Below are 21,079 nucleotides of genomic sequence, written 5' to 3' on the forward strand. Positions count from 1 at the left end.
TGCCCATGTCTCTCTCCAGCACCATCTCCAGTGTTGTCCATGTCTCTCTCCAGCACCATCTCCAGTGTTGTCCATGTCTCTACCCAGCACCATCTCCAGTGTTGTCCATGTCTCTGTCCAGCACCATCTCTAGGTCACCAGCTTGTCTCTAGGTCACCAACCATGTCTCTAACTGCAGTTCCAACTCCCATTCCATCTCCAGCACCATCTCCAGTGTTGTCCATGTCTCTACCCAGGCTGTTGTGTAGTCTACTGGTGGGGTCTCCCTACCTGCTGGTGACCATCACACTGCTGGTGAAATGCTGCAGGAGTAGGACTCAAGGTGAGAACCTGAGTTTATACAGGATCACCTCATTCCAAGAAAATACATACATGTTGTAAATCAGAAGTATAACACAATGACTGACAATACTGCAGTAGCTCTGACTGAGTTATGTTTTAAAGTGTTGATAATTAGCTCTGACTGAACCATGTTTTAAAGTGTTGATAACTGTAGCTCTGATTGAACCATGTTGTAAAGTGTTGATAACTGTAGCTCTGATTGAACCATGTTGTAAAGTGTTGATAACTGTATCTCTGATTGAACCATGTTGTAAAGTGTTGATAACTGTAGCTCTGATTGAACCATGTTGTAAAGTGTTGATAACTGTAGCTCTGATTGAACCATGTTGTAAAGTGTTGATAACTGTATCTCTGATTGAACCATGTTGTAAAGTGTTGATAACTGTAGCTCTGATTGAACCATGTTTAAAGTGTTGATAACTGTATCTCTGATTGAACCATGTTATAAAGTGTTGATAACTGTCTGTTTAGGTGAAACCAGGGTACCCAGGAAGACCCACCAAGACCAATTAGGTGAGTTTATACCTTACATTACAACATCTGCAGGGGAACAATATGGTATTCTGAACACAGTGTGTACTATATTATGTTACCTCTTAGTAGAAGTAGAACGTAGGATGGATTAGAGTCAACTACCACAATATGGTATTAGCCCATCTGTAAATAGTGTTAATGCTAAATTGTAATTATTTTGCATCTATGGCCTATTTATTGCCTTACCTCCCTACTCTCCTACATTTGCACACACCGTATACAGATTTTTTTTATTGTGTTATTGACTGTACATTTGTTTATCCCATGTATAACTCTGTTGTTTTTGTCACACTGCTTTGCTTTATCTTGGCCAGGTCGCAGTTGTAAATGAGAACTTGTTCTCAACAGGCATACCTGGTTAACTTCTCTAGGGCCAGTGGGACGATTTCGTCCCACCTACGTAACAGCCAGTGGAATCCCGTGGCGCGTTATTCAAATACCTTAGAAATGCTATTACTTCAATTTCTCAAACATATGACTATTTTACACCATTTTAAAGACAAGACTCTCGTTAATCTAACCACACTGTCCGATTTCAAAAAGGCTTTACAACGAAAGCAAAACATTAGATTATGTCAGCAGAGTACCCAGCCAGAAATAATCAGACACCCATTTTTCAAGCTAGCATATAATGTCACATAAACCCAAACCACAGCTAAATGCAGCACTAACCTTTGATGATCTTCATCAGATGACAATCCTAGGACATTATGTTATACAATACATGCATGTTTTGTTCAATCAAGTTCATATTTATATCAAAAACCAGTCTTTTTACATTAGCATGTGACGTTCAGAACTAGCATACCCCCCGCAAACTTCCGGTGAATTTACTAAATTACTCACGATAAACGTTCACAAAAAACATAACAATTATGTTAAGAATGCCCGACGCGTTTCGTGACAAAAAAATTCTAAATATTCCATTACCGTACTTCGAAGCATGTCAACCGCTGTTTAAAATCAATTTTTATGCCATTTTTCTCGTAAAAAAGCGATAATATTCCGACCGGGAAACCAAGTTTAGGTTCAAAGACGAGAAAATAAAAACATGGGGTCGCCTCGTGCACGCGCCTCCGTCCCATTGTCCTCTGATAGACCACTTACCAAAAGCGCTAATGTTTTTCTGCCAGGGGCTCAAAAGACATCATTCAGCCTTTTCCCGGGTTCTGAGAGCCTATGGGAGCCGTAGGAAGTGTCACGTTACAGCAAAGATCCTCAGTATTCAATAAAGAGAGTGAAGTAGCCCAAGAAATTGTCAGACAGGCCACTTCCTTTAAGGAATGTTCTCAGGTTTTTGCCTGCCATATGAGTTATGTTATACTCACAGACACCATTCAAACAGTTTTAGAAACTTTAGGGTGTTTCCTATCCAAAGCCAATAATTATATGCATATTCTAGTTTCTGGGCAGTAGTAATAACCAGATTAAATCGGATAAGTTTTTTATCCGGCCGTGTAAATACTGCCCCCTAGCCCTAACAGGTTAAATACAGGTGAAATAAATACAAATCCTGGGTATTGATAATGAGTAAATAGCCCAGGTATTGATATGGGAGAACTGGACATAAGCACGAGCCTCATTGGAAGTAATTTGATGGGATTCTAAGTAGCACAGTATTGACTAGTAAATCATCTGATATGATTTACATTTCTAAGTGTATTGGATAAGTAAATACGTATTGGATAAGTAAATACATGGCCACACTGATGAACTACTTCTGTGTTGAACAGGTGATCATGTTGAAGAAGAGTGAGGCTGAGATCACCTGATCACCATAACAACCATCAGAATGGAACTCATGGAATTCTAATATAGAACTGTGAGTCACAATGCTGTATGTTGTTACATTGTAGCTCCACCTGCTGGAACAATAGCGGCATTTGATCAAATGTGATCTATTAACTGATACATGTATTATTCTGTTTGGAATGTGTTTTAATATAATGTGTGTTGTATTATTCATTCAGCAGCTGTCCTTTAACATCAGTCATATACTGGTCATATACTATAAAGCATTATGGTTGATACATTGTAAATGCCTTGTCTATAGAGATAACATGATAGGTGTTGTGGTTCAGGCATTATTGTTACAGGTTCAGTATAATGTTACATGTTACAGAGATAGAAAACATACAGGAGAGGAGAATTCAATTATCAATGAATCATCCTGGTAAGATATTGCTTTTGTCTTTGTAGCATATAGAATTAAATAAATGATTTTCCTCAATCATGTAGCCTGTTTTTAATCTGTTCTGAATGACATCACAACCACTCAGTTTTTTAATTTCATTCACTTCCCTTCATGTATCTTCTAAATACTCCATTCCAGGTTCCCCCTACAGCCCCCATGGCCTTGAGTATCTTCTAAATAATCCATTCCAGGTTCCCCCTACAGCCCCCAGGGCCTTGAGTATCTTCTAAATGCTCCATTCCATGTTTCCCCTACAGCCCCCAGGGCCTTGAGTATCTTCTAAATACTCCATTCCAGGTTTCCCCTACAGCCCCCAGGGCCTTGAGTATCTTCTAAATACTCCATTCCAGGTTCACAACACAACTGATTGGCTCAAACACATTAAGAAAGTAATAAATTCCACATTAACTTTTAACAAGGCAGACCTGTTAATTGAAATGCATTCCAGGTGACTACTTCATGAAGCTAGATTAGAGAATGCCAAAAGTATACAAAGCTGTCATCAAGGTAAAGGGTGGCTATTTGAACAATCTCAAATATAACATGTTTCGATTTGTTTAACACTTTTTTGGTTACCGCATGGTTCCATATGTGTTATTTCATAGTTTTGATGTCTTCACTATTATTCTACAATGTAGAAAATAGTAAAAATAAAGAAAACCCCTTGAATGAGTGGGTGTTCTAAATCTTCTGAACGGTAGTGTGTGTATATATAGTTAGTTAGTGTGTGTATATATAGTTAGTTAGTTAGTGTGTGTATATATAGTTAGTTAGTGTGTGTATATATAGTTAGTTAGTGTGTGAATATATAGTTAGTTAGTGTGTGTATAAAGGTAAACAGCCCACCTGCTCTGAATGACCAGTCGCCTGTTGTGATGTGTATTTCACGATTCACATTTGTGATCATGTGTTTTTGGACATTTGACACGAAGTTAATGTCCATATCAGAACACTAGATGAAGCTAGATATCGCGTGATGACATGAAGAACCCCAGCGAAAAATCCGAGATTTATTTTATTCCTATTTCTGACTTTCGTGACTCCTCTACTTGGTTGGAAAATGTATGTATGCTTTTATATTTTTTTCTGGTGTTCTGTCTTCAGATAATCGCATGCTTACACCGTAAAGTATTTTTGAAATCTGACACAGAGGCTAATCTTTTAACCGATGATTAAAACGTGTATTTTCATGAATGTTTATTATTACTATTTCTGTATTTTGAATTTGGCACCCTGCAATTTCACCCGGATGTTGTCGAGGTGGGACGCTAGCGTCCCAATGATCAAATCAAATAAAATTTATTTATATAGCCCTTCGTACATCAGCTGAAATTTCAAAGTGCTGTACAGAAACCCAGCCTAAAACCCCAAACAGCAAGCAATGCATGTGAAAGAAGCACGGTGGCTGGGAAAAACTCCCTAGGAAAAACTCCTGAGAAAGGCCAAAAACCTAGGAAGAAACCTAGAGAGGAACCAGGCTATGAGGGGTGGCCAGTCCTCTTCTGGCTGTGCCGGGTGGATATTATAACAGAACATGGTCAAGATGTTAAAATGTTCGTAAATGACCAGCATGGTCAAATAATAATAATCATAGTAATTGTCGAGGGTGCAACAAGCACGTCCGGTGAACAGGTCAGGGTTCCGTAGCCGCAGGCAGAACAGTTGAAACTGGAGCAGCTGCATGGCCAGGTGGACTGGGGACAGCAAGGAGTCATCATGCCAGGTAGTCCTGAGGCATGGTCCTAGGGCTCAGGTCCTCCGAGAGAAAGAAAGAAAGAGAGAAAGAGAGAATTAGAGAGAGCATATTTACATTCACACAGGACACCGGATAAGACAAGAGAATACTCCAGATGTAACAGACTGACCCTAGCCCCCCGACACATAAACTACTGCAGCATAAATACTGGAGGCTGAGACAGGAGGGATCAGAAGACACTGTGGCCCCATCCGATGATACCCCCGGACAGGGCCAAACAGGCAGGATATAACCCCACCCACTTTGCCAAAGCACAGCCCCCACACCACTAGTGGGATATCTACAACCACCAACTTACCGTCCGAAGACAAGGCCGAGTATAGCCCACAAAGAACTCCGCCACGGCACAACCCAAGGGGGGGGCGCCAACCCAGACAGGAAGACCACGTCAGTGGCTCAACCTACTCAAGTGACGCACCCCTCCCATGGATGGCATGGAAGAACACCAGTAAGTCAGTGACTCAGCCCCTGTAAAAGGGTTAGAGGCAGAGAATCCCAGTGGGAAGAGGGGAACCGACAAGGCAGAGACAGCAAGGGCGGTTCGTTGCTCCAGCCTTTCCGTTCACCTTCACACTCCTGGGCCAGACTATACTTAATCATAGGACCTACTGAAGAGATAAGTCTTCAGTAAAGACTTAAAGGTTGAGACTGAGTCTGCGTCTCTCACATGGGTAGGCAGACCATTCCATAAAAATGGAGCTCTATAGGAGAAAGCCCTACCTCCAGCCGTTTGCTTAGAAATTCTAGGGACAATTAGGAGGCCTGCGTCTTGTGACAGTAGCGTACGTGTAGGTATGTACGGCAGGACCAAATCGGAAAGATGGGCTTGCTCCTACCTATGTAATGCTTTGTAGGTTAGCAGTAAAACCTTGAAATCAGCCCTTGCCTTAACAGGAAGCCAGTGTAGGGAGGCTAGCACTGGAGTAATATGATCAAATTTTTTGGTTCTAGTCAGGATTCTAGCAGCCGTATTTAGCACTAACTGAAGTTTGTTTAGTGCTTTATCCGGGTAGACGGAAAGTAGAGCATTGCAGTAGTCGAGCCTAGAAGTAACAAAAGCATGGATTAATTTTTCTGCGTCATTTTTGGACAGAAAGTTTCTGATTTTTTGCAATGTTACGTAGATTGAAAAAAGCTGTCCTTGAAGCAGTCTTGATATGTTCTTCAAAAGAGAGATCAGGGTCCAGAGTAACGCCGAGGTCCTTCACAGTTTTATTTGAGACGACTGTACAACCATCCAGATTAATTGTCAGATTCAACAGAAGATCTGTTTGTTTCTTGGGACCTAGGACAAGCATCTCTGTTTTGTCCGAGTTTAAAAGTAGAAAATTTGCAGCCATCCACTTCCTTATGTCTGAAACACAGGCTTCTAGCGAGGGCAATTTTGGGGCTTCACCATGTTTCATTGAAATGTACAGCTGTGTGTCGTCCGCATAGCAGTGAAATTTAACATTATGTTTTCGAATGACATCCCCAAGAGGTAAAATATATAGTGAAAACAATAGTGGTCCTAGAACGGAACCTTGAGGAACACCGAAATTTACAATTGATTTGTCAGAGGACGAACCATTCACAGAGACAAACTGATATCTTTCCGACAGATAAGATCTAAACCAGGCCAGAACTTGTCCATGTAGACCAATTTGGGTTTCCAATCTCTCCAAAAGAATGTGGTGATCGATGGTATCAAAAGCGGCACTAAGATCTAGGAGCATCAGGACAGATGCAGAGCCTCGGTCTGAAGTCATTAAAAGGTCATTTACCACCTTCACAAGTGCAGTCTCAGTGCTATGATGGGGTCTAAAACCAGACTGAAGCGTTTCGTATACATTGTTTGTCTTCAGGAAGGCAGTGAGTTGCTGCGCAACAACTTTTTCTAAAATTTTTGAGAGGAATGGAAGATTCGATATAGGCCGATAGTTTTTTTATAATTTCTGGGTCAAGATTCGGCTTTTTCAAGAGAGGCTTTATTACTGCCACTTTTAGTGAGTTTGGTACACATCCGGTGGATAGAGAGCCGTTTATTATGTTCAACATAGGAGGGCCAAGCACAGGAAGCAGCTCTTTCAGTAGTTTAGTTGGAATAGGGTCCAGTATGCAGCTTGAGGGTTTGGAGGCCATGATTATTTTCATCATTATGTCAAGAGATATAGTACTAAAACACTTTAGTTCCGTTCCAATTTTCCGTTCCAATTTTCTGGAAGCTTGCTTCAGAGCTCGTGTATTTTCTGTATACCAGGGAGCTAGTTTCTTATGACAGATGTTTTTAATTTTTAGGGGTGCAACTGCATCTAGGGTATTGCGCAAGGTTAAATTGAGTTCCTCGGTTAGGTGGTTAACTGATTCTTGTCCTCTGACGTCCTTGGGTAGGCAGAGGGAGTCTGGAAGGGCATCAAGGAATCTTTGGGTTGTCTGAGAATTTATAGCACGACTTTTAATCTTCCTTGGTTGGGGTCTGAGCAGATTATTTGTTGCAATTGTAAACGCAATAAAATGGTGGTCCGATAATCCAGGATTATGAGGAAAAACATTAAGATCCACAACATTTATTCCATGGGACAAAACTAGGTCCAGAGTATGACTGTGGCAGAGAGTAGGTCCAGAGACATGTTGGACAAAACCCACTGAGTCGATGATGGCTCCGAAAGCCTTTTGGAGTGGGTCTGTGGACTTTTCCATGTGAATGTTAAAGTCACCAAAAATTAGAATATTATCTGCCATGACTACAAGATCCGATAGGAATTCAGGGAACTCAGTAAGGAACACTGCATATGGCCCAGGAGGCCTGTAAACAGTAGCTATAAAAAGTGATTGAGTAGGCTGCATAGATTTCATGACTAGAAGCTCAAAAGACGAAAACGTCATTGTTTTTTTTTTTGTAAATTGAAATTTGCTATCGTAAATGTTAGCAACACCTCCGCCTTTGCCGGATGCACGGGGGGTATGGTCACTAGTGTAACCAGGGGGTGAGGCCTCATTTAACACAGTAAATTCATCAGGCTTAAGCCATGTTTCAGTCAGGCCAATCACATCAAGATTATGATCAGTGATTAGTTCATTGACTATAACTGCCTTGGAAGTGAGGGATCTAACATTAAGTAACCCAATTTTGAGATGTGAAGTATCACAATCTCTTTCAATAATGGCAGGAATGGAGGAGGTCTTTATACTAGTAAGATTACTGAAGCGAACACCGCCATTTTTAATTTTGCCCAACCTAGATCGAGGCACAGACACGGTCTCAATGGGGAAAGCTGAGCTGACTATGCTAACTGTGCTAGTGGCAGACTCCACTAAGCTGGCAGGCTGGCTAACAGCCTGTTGCCTGGCCTGCACCCTATTTCATTGTGGAGCTAGAGGAGTTAGAGCCTTTTCTATGTTCGTAGATAAGATGAGAGCACCCCTCCAGCTAGGATGGAGTCCGTCACTCCTCAGCAGGCCAGGCTTGGTCCTGTTTGTGGGTGAATCCCAGAAAGAGGGCCAGTTATCTACAAATTCTATCTTTTGGGAGGGGCAGAAAACAGTTTTCATCCAGCGATTGAGTTGTGAGACTCTGCTGTAGAGCTCATCACTCCCCCTAACTGGGAGGGGGCCAGAGACAATTAATCGATGCCGACACATCTTTCTAGCTGATTTACATGCTGAAGCTATGTTGCGCTTGGTGACCTCTGACTGTTTCATCCTAACATCGTTGGTGCCGACGTGGATAACAATATCTCTATACTCTCTACACTTGCCAGTTTTAGCTTTAGCCAGCACCGTCTTTAGATTAGCCTTAACGTCGGTAGCCCTGCCCCCTGGTAAACAGTGTATGATCGCAGGATGATTAGTTTTAAGTCTAATACTGCGGGTAATGGAGTCGCCAATGACTAGGGTTTTCAATTTGTCAGAGCTAATGGTGGGAGCCGTCGGCGTCTCAGACCCCACAACGGGAGGAGCAGAGACCAGAGAAGTCTCGGCCTCCGACTCCGACTCGCTTAACGAGGAGAACCGGTTGAAAGTTTCTGTCGGCTGAATAAGCGACACCGGTTGAGCATTCCTACAGCGTTTCCCTCCAGACGCCATGAGAAAGATGTCCGGCTGGTGGGACCGTGCGAGGGGGTTTATACTAACGTTACTTGTTGGTGGCACAGACGCTATTTCATCCTTTCCTACACTGAAATGACCCTTGCTTAACGATTGCGTCTGAAGCTGGGCTTGCAGCACAGCTATCCTTGCCGTAAGGCGATCGTTCTCCTGTATATTATGAGTACAACGACTGCAATTAGAAGGCATCATGTTAATGTTACTTAGCTTCGGCTGTTTGAAGTCCTGACGAACCATGTCCAGATAAAACCTCCGGGGTAGGAAAGTTGAATGAAAAAAAGTTGAGTGAGGGAAAAAAGTAAAAATATACGGTAATGAAAAAGTAAAAACCGTCAGGTAGCAAAGTAAAAACGGCAACAAAAACGCACAGCAGCGTAAACAAGTCTGCAAGTTGATCCGAATGAAGTTTTAATAATTTAAAAAAGCTTCAATGACTATTTACCCATTAATACATTCATGAAATGGAGAATGGATTCAACTATTTACACATTTAATAATCAGTCCTTCATACAAACTTGCTATGCTGAATTCTTGACTCACAAACGGACATGCTGCCATATGCTGCCAGCAGCCCACAAGCGAGTCACAATTTACCGCTATCTAGTGTAGACAGGCATCACCCTCTATCTAGTGTAGACAGGCATCACCCTCTATCTAGTGTAGACAGGCATCACCCTCTATCTAGTGTAGACCTGGCATCACCCTCTATCTAGTGTAGACAGGCATCACCCTCTATCTAGTGTAGACCAGGCATCACCCTCTATCTAGTGTAGAGGAGGCATCACCCTCTATCTAGTGTAGACAGGCATCACCCTCTATCTAGTGTAGACAGGCATCACCCTCTTCGACTCTCCGGGTGAAAACTCAACACCAGACACTTTGCTGATTCCTGCCTGTGACGCACTGCCGTCAGTCGTTACTATGGTGATTTATAATCCCAGCTGACCACAGCTCAAATAAACCTTGTTGATGATCAAAATACTAAATGTAGAGATGTTTTTATGTTAAATGAACATGGTTAGTATTAGTGGACTAAATACATCAAGGCCTACTGCTTGGAACTGGATATACTGACGGGTTATTTTATTTTTGACCCCGTAGCTTTTGATTTAAAAACCAGGTCAGTTATCCTCTTGACGGGCCCGTCCCGCATAATCCAGCGAAAAATCCTATCGCCATTAGCATAACAAAATGTCATATTTTTTTCTTTTCAAATATAGGACTGTGTTATATCGTTTTATAGATACACCTCTCCTGAATCTACCCACGTTGTCCGATTTCAAAAAGGCTTTACAGCAAAAGCACAACATTAGATTATGTTAGAGGAATACATCGTAAAAGTATTCACATAGCCATTTTCCGACCAACCACATGCATCACAAATAACCAAAAAACAGCTAAATGCAGCACTAACCTTTGACAATCTTCATCAGATGACAGTCCTAGGACATCATGTTACACAATACATGCATTCTTTTGTTCGATAAAGTTCATATTTATATATAAAAACAGCATTTTACATCGGCGCGTGACGTTGACTAACTATTTTTTCTCAAATGTGTCAGGTGAAACAGCGCTACAATTTACTAAATTACTATTCGAAAACATTTTTAAAATGTAATATTGTCAATCTAAGATTTAAAGATGAACATCTCTTCAAAGCACCTGCAGTGCCAGATTTAAAAATAACTTTACTGGGTAATCATACTTTGCGATGAAAGGGGATGCGATACTCAGAAAAATAGGCTAACGTTACAGTTCAGCGCCATCTTGGAACAATCGCATATCAAATCTAGTCTTGTATATTTTTGAAAATATTTCCTTACCTTTGATTATCTTCATCAGAATGCACTTCCAGGAATACCAGGTCCACAACAAATGTATTTTCGTTTGAAAAAGTTACTCCTTTATGTCCCAATAGCTTGTTCTTGTTACCGCGTTCTGAAGGCTCAACCAAAAGTACCGTCGTGCGCGGGCCACCTCTCTTACTAAAATTGATTTTTTTTAAATGTAGGTTCGTTCAAACATGTCAAACGTTGTATAACATCAATCTTTCTGGCCTTTTTCGACCACAAATCCAATAGCATTCAAGGGAGACGGTTGCATTGTCTTGCAAAACGTTTCGAAAAGTGGGGGTAGCCAGGGGCGCCGGCGTCATAATGGTGATGGCCCTCCCCATGTCACTGCGTTCCACAGCCTCTCTTTCAGCCAGTTTTCACAGTAGGAGACCCAAACCACTTTGTAAAGACTGGGGACATCTAGTGGAAACAATAGGAAGTGCTCAATGAACCACAGCTCACAGTGTGATTTATAGACAAAGCGATGAAGTTGAGTCCGCAATTCAGAATTCCACTTCCTGCTACGATCTGTCTCGGGGTTTTGACTGCCATATGAGTTCTGTTATACTCACAGACACCATTCAAACAGTTTTAGAAACTTTAGGGTGTTTTCTATCCACAGCTATTAATTATATGCATATCCTAGCTTCTGAGTTTGAGTAGGAGGCCGTTTAAAATGGGCACAAATTTTTTCCAAAACGCGCTGTGGCGCCCCCTATCCTAGGCGATTTCGAAGAGGTTATGTCCATATCAGAACACTAGATGAAGCTAGATATCGCGAGATGATAGGTAACTAGAAGTACTATAATTAAAAGTAGTGTGAAACTCCACCACCCTTTTCCCCCGTTATTTCTGGAACAGACGCAGTGTTACATTCTGTTCGTTGTCAAATCAGCCTTTGGACTGTTTTGGTTTATTTTTCTAAACTCCTAATAGTTTTATTCACCAGTTACAAACAGCTTTACCTTGGAGTCAGACTTGTTTTGTAGTGAAATGAAGACCTTTCCGACCTCGGCGGCCTGGTGTTTAGGGATTCTGTTCATCAGTGTTTCATTGATAACGACAGGTAGGACACAACATTATTCCTTCATTATTTATCCTGTAGGCTATTTTATTATCTGAGCATAATATTAACAAGAAAGAAACGGGGAGAATTGACAGTTTGGTGCTGTAGGGTGTCTGATCAGACAGGACAGTTTGGGGTGTGGTGGAGCTGTAGGGTGACTGGTAGACAGGACAGTTTGGGTGTGGTGGTGCTGTAGGGTGACTGGTAGACAGGACAGTTTGGGTGTGGTGGTGCTGTAGGGTGACTGGTAGACAGGACAGTTTGGGTGTGGTGGTGCTGTAGGGTGTCTGGTAGACAGGACAGTTTGGGGTGTGGTGGAGCTGTAGGGTGTCTGATCAGACAGGACAGTTTGGGGTGTGGTGGTGCTGTAGGGTGTCTGATCAGACAGGACAGTTTGGGGTTGTGGTGGTGTCCATGACAGAGAAACACTATTTTCACGCTATTTGGATACGGCAGGACATTTTCGTAGCAGTGTTGGATATTGTGGGATATTCACCTGTAGTTTTCCTTACGTCCATCAACAGCAGTTAGGGACCGTCAACATAGTGGCAAATCACATTTTTCTAATTTCAATAGCTCTTTAACCATTACTCCTAAAACTTTCAAAATTGGTTCTAGCTAACCCGATGGCAGACACACAATGCAAACACTTTTTGTCTATTCACATATCGCACAATTTTAAATTATTAAAATTTTTGAATTTCAATAGCTCCTTGATCATGTGACCTACTGTTCTCAAACAAGGTTCAAAATGTCCACTCAGTGGGCCTACACATTGCACACCCTTTAGTTTGTCCGTTTTAATCACACACGATTTTACAAACTTTCAAATTTCAATAGCTCCTTGGTCATGTGACCTACTGACTTCAAACAAGGGCAAATGATTGAAAGGGGGATTATTTTCTGTTGCTTCTTCCAACACCCGGTTGATGGTGCAGCTAGATACTGCGAGGGGTATTTGGTTCTCAAGCCTATAAATATTGCGCTGGCACTTGATGTCGATTGGGTGTTAAAACGCAGTTAAAGTTCGCTGAAGGTTAGTACTGGCAACTGATGTCCAGTTTGTAAGACAGAAAAGCCTCTGATGATGCCGCCGGGCGTGACTCAGGGTCTGGGGGCAGCACTCAGGCTGGAGGTTGGGTTGGAGACTTAGTCTCTGAGCGGATAAAAGCGGGTGGGTCACCAGGTGCACGAGGAGGCCTCCATCAAGGCGCCCACTGAGTGGACATTCTGAACCTTGTTTGAGGTCAGTAGGTCACATAAACAAGGAGCTATTGAAATTCAAATGTAAAAAAAAGTTTGTACTTTGTTTACGCTCCCTAACTAATTCAACTAGGAATTCAAAACGCTGCTCACATTTCCATGTTTATTAGCTTTGCAAAGTGAATTCATGTCCGAATTGTGAAAATGAGACCTGTGCAGTGTTGTGCGCAATTTTTCCAACAGCATGACACTTATTTTGGAGTCTGTGGCTCAAGTGGTTAACAAACTATAGTTTTGGCAAGTCGGTTAGGACATCTACTTTGTGCATGACACAAGTCATTTTTCCTACAATTGTTTACAGATTACTTCACTTGTAATTCATTGTATCACAATTCCAGTGGGTCAGAAGTTTACATGCACTAAGTTTACTGTGCCTTTAAACAGCTTGGAAAATTCCAGAAAATTATGTAATGGCTTTAGAAGCTTCTGATAGGCTAAGTGACAACATTTGAGTCAATTGGAGGTGTACCTGTGGATGTATTTCAAGGCCTACCTTCAAACTCAGTGCTTCTTTGCTTGACATCATGGGAAAATCAAAAGAAATCAGTCAAGACCTAAGAAAAAAAATTGTAGACCTCCACAAGTCTGGTTCATCATTGGGAGCAATTTTCAAACGCCTGAATGTACCACGTTCATCTGTTCAAACAATAGTACGCAAGTATAAACACCATGGGACCACGCAGCCGTCATACCGCTCAGGAAGGAAACGCGTTCGGTCTCCTAGAGATGAACGTACTTTGGTGCGAAAAGTACAAATCAATCCCAGAACAACAGCAAAGGACCTTGTGAAGATACTGGATGCATTTGACTATTGATAGAGAATTAAATTAAAGGGGCATTCTGTAGTTGTTACAGTAATTTTGGAGTTAATGATACAGTGTATTGATAAAGTATTCAGACCCCTTTTACTTTTCCACATTTTGTTATGTTACAGTCTTATTTTAAAATTGATTAAATTACACGTTTTTTCCTCATCAATCTACACACAACCCCATATTGACACATTGAAAACTGGTAAAAAAAAGAATACTTATTTACATAAGTATTCAGACCCTTTGCTATGAGACTAAAAATTGAACAGGTGCATCCTGTTTCCATTGATCATCCTTGAGATGTTTCTACAACTTGATTGGAGTGCACCTGTGGTAAATTCAATTGATTGGACATGATTTGGAAAGGCACACACCTGTCTATATAAGGTCCCACAGTTGACAGTGTATGTCAGAGCCAAAAACAAGCCATGAGATCGAACAAATCTTCCGTAGAGCTCCGAGACAGACAGGATTGTGTCAAGGCACAGATCTAGGGAAAGGTACCAACAATTGTCTGCAGCGTTGAAGGTCCCCAAGAACACAGTGGCCTCCATCATTCTTAAATGGAAGAAGTTTGTAAACACCAAGACTCTTACTAGAGCTGGCCGATTGGCCCAATTGGGGGAGAAGGGACTTGGTCAGGGAAGTGATCTAGAAACAGATGGTCACTCTGACAGAGCTCCAGAGTTCCTCTGTGGCGATCGGAGAACCTTCCAGAAGGACAATCATCTGTGCAGCACTCCACTAGGGATGCACGATATATCGGTGAACATATCGGAATCGGACGATATTAGCTAAAAATGCCAGCATCGGTATCGGCCCGATCTAGTTTAACGCCGATGTGAAAAACCGATGTCAAAGCTGACGTGCGTCCCTATATAACGTAGTTCCATGACGTAATGACGCCACGTAAAACAAATTGCGCTACACGTGCAACACAGCTTTCCAAAACTAACCCACATTGTGTCGATCGAGCAGTCAGCAAGTCCAGCAGTCATTTGAAAGAGTAAGAACATTTCAGCAAGACAACTCAAAGGTGAAATCCATTAATGGAATTCATTGCCCTTGACAATCAACCGTTCTCTGACGTGGGGGTTGTTGGCTTTCGCAGCTGGTCGAGACACACTACCAAGTGCACTATTGTTCAGATGTTGCCCTACTGGAATTACACAGTAATAGCGTCACTGCTATTAGCTTCATGACATACTATGGAACGCCGTTTGGGTCTTTGCGTGTCAAAAAAGATGCACGTTAAATAACACTATTTGACGCGTTAAATAGGCTTTTTAATTTGACACGTCAAATAACAGTTGTGTGTGTTCTGAATTTCTAATATCAGTAGCACTGTCAAAGCTGTACATAAGTCTGCAAACACCGGCCACGAACGATGTGTTTACAATACCGCGTTGGTAATAAGGCATTATTTGTTCGACCGCAACTTCTCGGGTAGCTAGCTAGCATCAATACAACCAGCCTGAAAACAATGACCAGTAGAAACTGCAGTCATTTTCAGTATTCTTAGCAATGATTTAGGAATCCTTGTAAGTATTAGCTAGGTTGCCACTTGTTGTTCGCCTATTGATATTGAACTTCAGTTCATGAAAATAAATAGCTAGCCAGCTACTTAACCCTGTTGCCCAAAGCTAACGTTATCAGCAGCCAGCTAGCTTCATCTGGTAGTGAAGCTCGACCGGACCGTGTTGTGTTGTGAAGCTAGCCACAATAAGGATACAGTATTTAGAGTTGGATGTAGTCATGGATACAGTATTTAGAGTTGGATGTAGTCATGGATACTGTATTTAGAGTTGGGTGTAGTCATGGATACAGTATTTAGAGTTGTGTTGGATATAGTCATGGATACAGTAGTTAGAGTGGGGTTGGATGTAGTCATGGATACAGTATATAGAGTTGGATATAGTCATGGATACAGTATTTAGAGTTGGATATAGTCATGGATACAGTATTTAGAGTGTGGTTGGATGTGGTCATGGATACAGTATATAGAGTGGGGTTGGATATAGTCATGGATACAGTATTTAGAGTGGGGTTGGATATAGTCATGGATACAGTATATAGAGTGGGGTTGGATATAGTCATGGATACAGTATTTAGAGTGGGGTTGGATGTAGTCATGGATACAGTATTTCCTAATCTTCTATTTTGACTTGAATTGTGTTGGTTATCGTTAATAAGTGCAGAATTTATTACATTTCAAAATAGTTTAGCCAAGGACTTTACTCGTCAGATTGTGCTGCCTTCCCCATTTTCTGTAATAATTTCTCAATGAGGACTGCTGTTCCAGGACATACAGTTTCCGGGGTGCCATTCTTTTTGTTTGAGCAAATGTCTGTGCATGGCCCTAAATCTTCTCATCATGCTTCTAAACTGCCAAATCTGGAACAACAATCTGTTGAATCCCAGAGCAGACTAGGTGAACAATCTGTTGAATCCCAGGGCAGACTAGGTGAACAATCTGTTGAATCCCAGAGCAGACTAGGTGAACAATCTGTTGATGTGCCCTTAAGCGAGGCACAATTGTTTTGCTTAGCTGCCCCACATGATAACCTGATAACCATCATGTTTGGCATGAGAGAACGGCTTCCACTAGTTACCACAGCCACAAAGTAAAAATAGTTTCATATTTAAACATTTAAATTGCACAACAATTCCATGTGAATCTGATAACTACAATGTGTAGACTTTCCAAGATACAGTTTGTCGAACTGTCATCAGTAATAATGTCTCAGTCAACAACGGATCTGACATCATATTCATTAAGTACCAACGCATATTTTCAACTGGTTGGATTACCGAAATATGGTTCCGTTTCCAACCTTTTGACCAGACTCTCTATGTTAACAAAGGCTTTCCAGAGTCCCTCTGTAGAGTAGAGAGAGAGAGAAAAGGGGAAAGGTATTTATGGGGGTCATAAACCTCCCCAACAGGCCAACTTCATGACAACTCGAAGGCTATATAAACTCAGCAAAAAAAGAAACGTCCCTTTTTCAGGACCTTGTCTTTCAAAGATAATTCGTAAAAATCCAAATAACTTCACAGATCTTCATTGTAAAGGATTTGAGGAGGAGATCCACTGCAGTACCTAATGCAGCTGGTGGCCACACCAAATACTGACTGTTACTTTTACTTTGTTCAGGGACATTATTCCATTTCTGTTAGTCACATGTCTGTGGAACTTATTCAGCTTATGTATTTGTCTGGACACTTTCCCTCTTCTGTAGTCATTCCTTAATTCTTTATTTCATAACATTTTGACCACCAACATTTTCTGTAGGCTACAGCATCGACCTGTTGGAACTGAAACTTGGCATGGACATTTACCCACAACACATTTGAACTTTCGGTCCGGTAGAAGATGTGATTAGTGCTATTAGTGATGATATGATACAGCACACTGGCTGGCTCTGGTGTGGCTGGGTCTGGGACAATGTACTGTCTGGGACAATGTACTGTCTGGGACAATGTACTGTCTGGGATGAGGGGTCTGGGACAATGCACTGTCTGGGATGAGGGGTCTGGGATGAGGGGTCTGGGACAATGCACTGTCTGGGATGAGGGGTCTGGGATGAGGGGTCTGAGACAATGTACTGTCTGGGATGAGGGGTCTGGGATGAGGGATCTGGGACAATGTACTGTCTGGGATGAGGGGTGTGGGATGAGGGGTCTGGGACAATGCACTGTCTGGGATGAGGGGTGTGGGATGAGGGGTCTGGGACAATGTACTGTCTGGGGTGAGGGGTCTGGGATGAGGGGTGTGGGATGAGGGGTCTGGGATGAGGGGTCTGAGACAATGTACTGTCTGGGATGAGGGGTGTGTGGGACAATGCACCACTGTTTGACGTGCTGTGAATTATATTGCAGCTCATTGTGGGCTTTATGGGAGCGGGACAAAATTAATTGACAACCCAAATCACGGGCCGGGTTTAACACATGACGGGCCGGGTTTAACACATGATCATCTACACTGTTTTGAAGTGGATTTAATAAGTGCCATTAATAAGGGATCATAGCTTTCACCTGGATTCACCTGGTCAGTCTGCCATGGAAAGAGCAGGTGTTCATAATGCTTTGTTAACTCAGTGTGTAGTTTCTAATGGCAGCCTGCAGTACCCTGGTTGGCCTTCAACTTCAGATACTTAATGAGAGGGGGCAGCACTGAGCTAGCCTGCATGTTATGTCTAATGGCAGCCTGCAGTACCCCGGTTGGCCTTCAACTTGAGGTACTTAATGAGAGGGGGCAGCACTGAGCTAGCCTGCATGTTATGTCTAATGGCAGCCTGCAGTACCCCGGTTGGCCTTCAACTTGAGTTACTTAATGAGAGGGGGCAGCACTGAGCTAGCCTGTAACGTCACTTGAGTAGCTCAAATTGTCTACATAAATCTCCCACATGAGACGGTATCTTAACCAGTTTAATTTGTCTTCAATGCACTGTTGAGTCTTCACATAGGAATTAATGGTGTTTTGATTGATTGTCCAGTTATCTCTGACTGTCATTTAGTTTTTCTCCAGGGTCGTCTGAGGTTCAGGTTGTTGCCTTAGCTGGTGATGACGTCGTTCTACCATAATCCCTGAAACCCAGTGTCAGCGCTAAGACCATGATGGTGAGGTGGACAAGATTTTTCCCGAGATTGGAAGTCGTCCATCTTTACCTTGACGGTCGAGACTCCAATGTGGGGCAGTCTCCATTCTACAGGAGAAGGACATCAATGTTTAATGAAGAACTGAAGAACGGCAACGTCTCCTTAAAGCTGACCAGAGTTACTCTCTCTGATGCTGGAAGATACAGGTGCTTCATTCAAACACGGAAGGAAACCACAGTTCAACTCATTGTTGGTGAGTCATGAATACTGTCCTCTGTTATAGATCATGTATTCAGCTGGTCTTCCTCCCTCATCATTCCTTCCTCTGTTATAGATCATGTATTCAGCTGGTCTTCCTCCCTCATCAGTCCTTCCTCTGTTATATATCATGTATTCAGCTGGTCTTCCTTCCTCTGTTATAGATCATGTATTCAGCTGGTCTTCCTTCCTCTGTTATAGATCATGTATTCTGCTGGTCTGTTCCTGTTTAATGTTGTTGACTAGTTATTTCTCAAATAGCAGGAAGTGTGTAATGTTGTTGATTAGGCATTTCTCAAATAGCAGGAAGTGTGTAATGTTGTTGATTAGGCATTTCTCAAATAGCAGGAAGTGTGTAATGTTGTTGATTAGGTATTTCTCAAATAGCAGGAAGTGTTTAATGTTGTTGACTAGGTATTTCTCAAATAGCAGGAAGTGATAAATGTTGTTGATTAGGCATTTCTCAAATAGCAGGAAGTGTTTGTTGTCCAGCATCACCTCTTTCAGATCAAATTGGTCCTAAATGCAGAGAAAATCTAACTAATGGTCAAGATCAAGAAAGCAACCCTGCCTCAGATAGTCACTTATCAAAACCAGCGCCATCACTACCTGCTCATCAACCCTGCCTCAGATAGTCACTTATCAAAACCAGCATCATCACTACCTGCTCATCAACTTAGCAAAAAGAAGAAGCTGAAGCACAGCTGGGTCATTCAGCAAGACAATGATCCAAAACACACAATCATGTCTATATGAAAATGGTTAAAAAAACAACACATTTGAAGTTTTGGAATGGCCTAGTCAATGTCCAGACCTAATCTCAATTGCGATGTTGTGGCAGGTCTTGAAACAAGCAGTTGCTTGAAAACCCACAGATGTCGCTGAGTTAAAGTAGTTTTACTGGTCAGGACGTGAAAAGTAGTAAAGTAGTTCTGCAATAGTGTTTTTTACTGGACGTGACAATAGTGTTATGTGAATTTTGTTATCAATGTTCATAAACTTCAATTAATCTACTCAGTCTGCAACCCAGAGTTTGTAAGATTCTGGTTGAATGAAACAGACGATATTCCCAGTTTACAATAGTCCTACGCACATACATCCACACGAACAGTAGGTGAGTTGTGTGCTTCTCCAGAACCACTGTGTCTACCCAGCGCTGTCCGTTCCATTCCCCCTGAGATTAGAGAAACCTTGAGAAGGACTCCCTGTCCTATCATAAGTTTCTCAGAGTTCTAGCCAGGTTGGGCCAAACAGTGTTAATTGTTCTCGGTATTTTCTTAGACATACACACATTTATCTCCCTCCCAGTCCAACCTAGTTGGACTTATGTTTAAGTCCAACTAGGTTGGACTGGGAGGGATAATTATGGGAGGGATAATTACTGGGAGGGATAATTATTCATTATACATTCTACATAAACAACTAATGACTAATTAGTTACGTTTCAGGGTAGAATTATTTAATCATTAACTTTAAACATATACATTATTTTATCAGTAGGTGATGTATCTCAGCCAGTGATCCGTTTTATCTGGTATCTGTGTAGGTGCTGTATCTCAGCCAGTGATCTCTATTGATGGAACTAAAGGTTTGGGGGTGGTCCTGAAGTGTGAGTCTGGGGGCTGGTTTCCTGAACCTGAGATGGAGTGGCTGGACAGTTCTGGAACCATCCTCCCTGCTGATGGACCTCCAGAGAGACACAGGGACCCAGAGGGCCTCTACACTGTGAGACGACATGTCACCGTGAACCAGACTGACACCAACAAATTTATTACTATAATACTGATGGGTCAACTGTTAATCACAGACTTCATGGTTTATTACTATAATACTGATGGGTCAACTGTTAATTACAGACCTAATGGTTTATTACTATAATACTAATGGGTCAACTGTTAATCACAGACCTCATGGTTTATTACTATAATACTGATGGGTCAACTGTTAATTACAGACCTAATGGTTTATTACTATAATACTAATGGGTCAACTGTTAACCACAGACCTCATACTGTATGAGAGGAACCAGCCTCTGAGTGGAGACCAGTCCTCTACTAGCTGTACTGGGTAGACCAGAGGAACCAGGCTCTGAGGGGTGACCAGTCCTCTACTGGCTGTACTGGGTAGACCAGAGGAACCAGGCCCTTCTTATTCTTGTCTGTATTTCTGTTTGACATATATTTCTTCCCCCTTAGATGATCTTCAAAAACAGACTGGACAGATGGGTAAGTGTTGTCTCTGTGTTTACTATATTCATGTGATTTTCAACAGTACCAACATTATCAAAGGAAATAGAGGAAATTACCCATAATACATCATGTTTTATCTAAT

General features: G+C 41.9%; 1 protein-coding gene and 1 long non-coding RNA gene across 2 annotated transcripts; both read left to right on the forward strand.

Annotated features, from left to right (window-relative positions):
• The first annotated feature begins 216 nt into the window (after positions 1 to 216).
• Positions 217 to 3,106, forward strand: LOC115194795 (uncharacterized). Its single transcript, XR_003878489.1, has 3 exons — positions 217 to 322; positions 814 to 855; positions 2,610 to 3,106. It is a non-coding gene; the product is annotated as an uncharacterized LOC115194795 (long non-coding RNA).
• An 8,535-nt stretch (positions 3,107 to 11,641) lies between these two features.
• On the forward strand, positions 11,642 to 20,819 carry LOC115195013 (butyrophilin-like protein 2). The gene is given in 4 exon segments (XM_029754913.1): positions 11,642 to 11,816; positions 18,420 to 18,743; positions 20,295 to 20,537; positions 20,752 to 20,819. Coding segments are annotated over 4 exon segments (708 nt in total). The 5' UTR covers positions 11,642 to 11,743.
• Positions 20,820 to 21,079: the final 260 nt, after the last annotated feature.

The sequence above is a fragment of the Salmo trutta genome, chromosome 5, assembly GCF_901001165.1.
Source record: "Salmo trutta chromosome 5, fSalTru1.1, whole genome shotgun sequence".
Classification (NCBI taxonomy): domain Eukaryota; kingdom Metazoa; phylum Chordata; class Actinopteri; order Salmoniformes; family Salmonidae; genus Salmo; species Salmo trutta.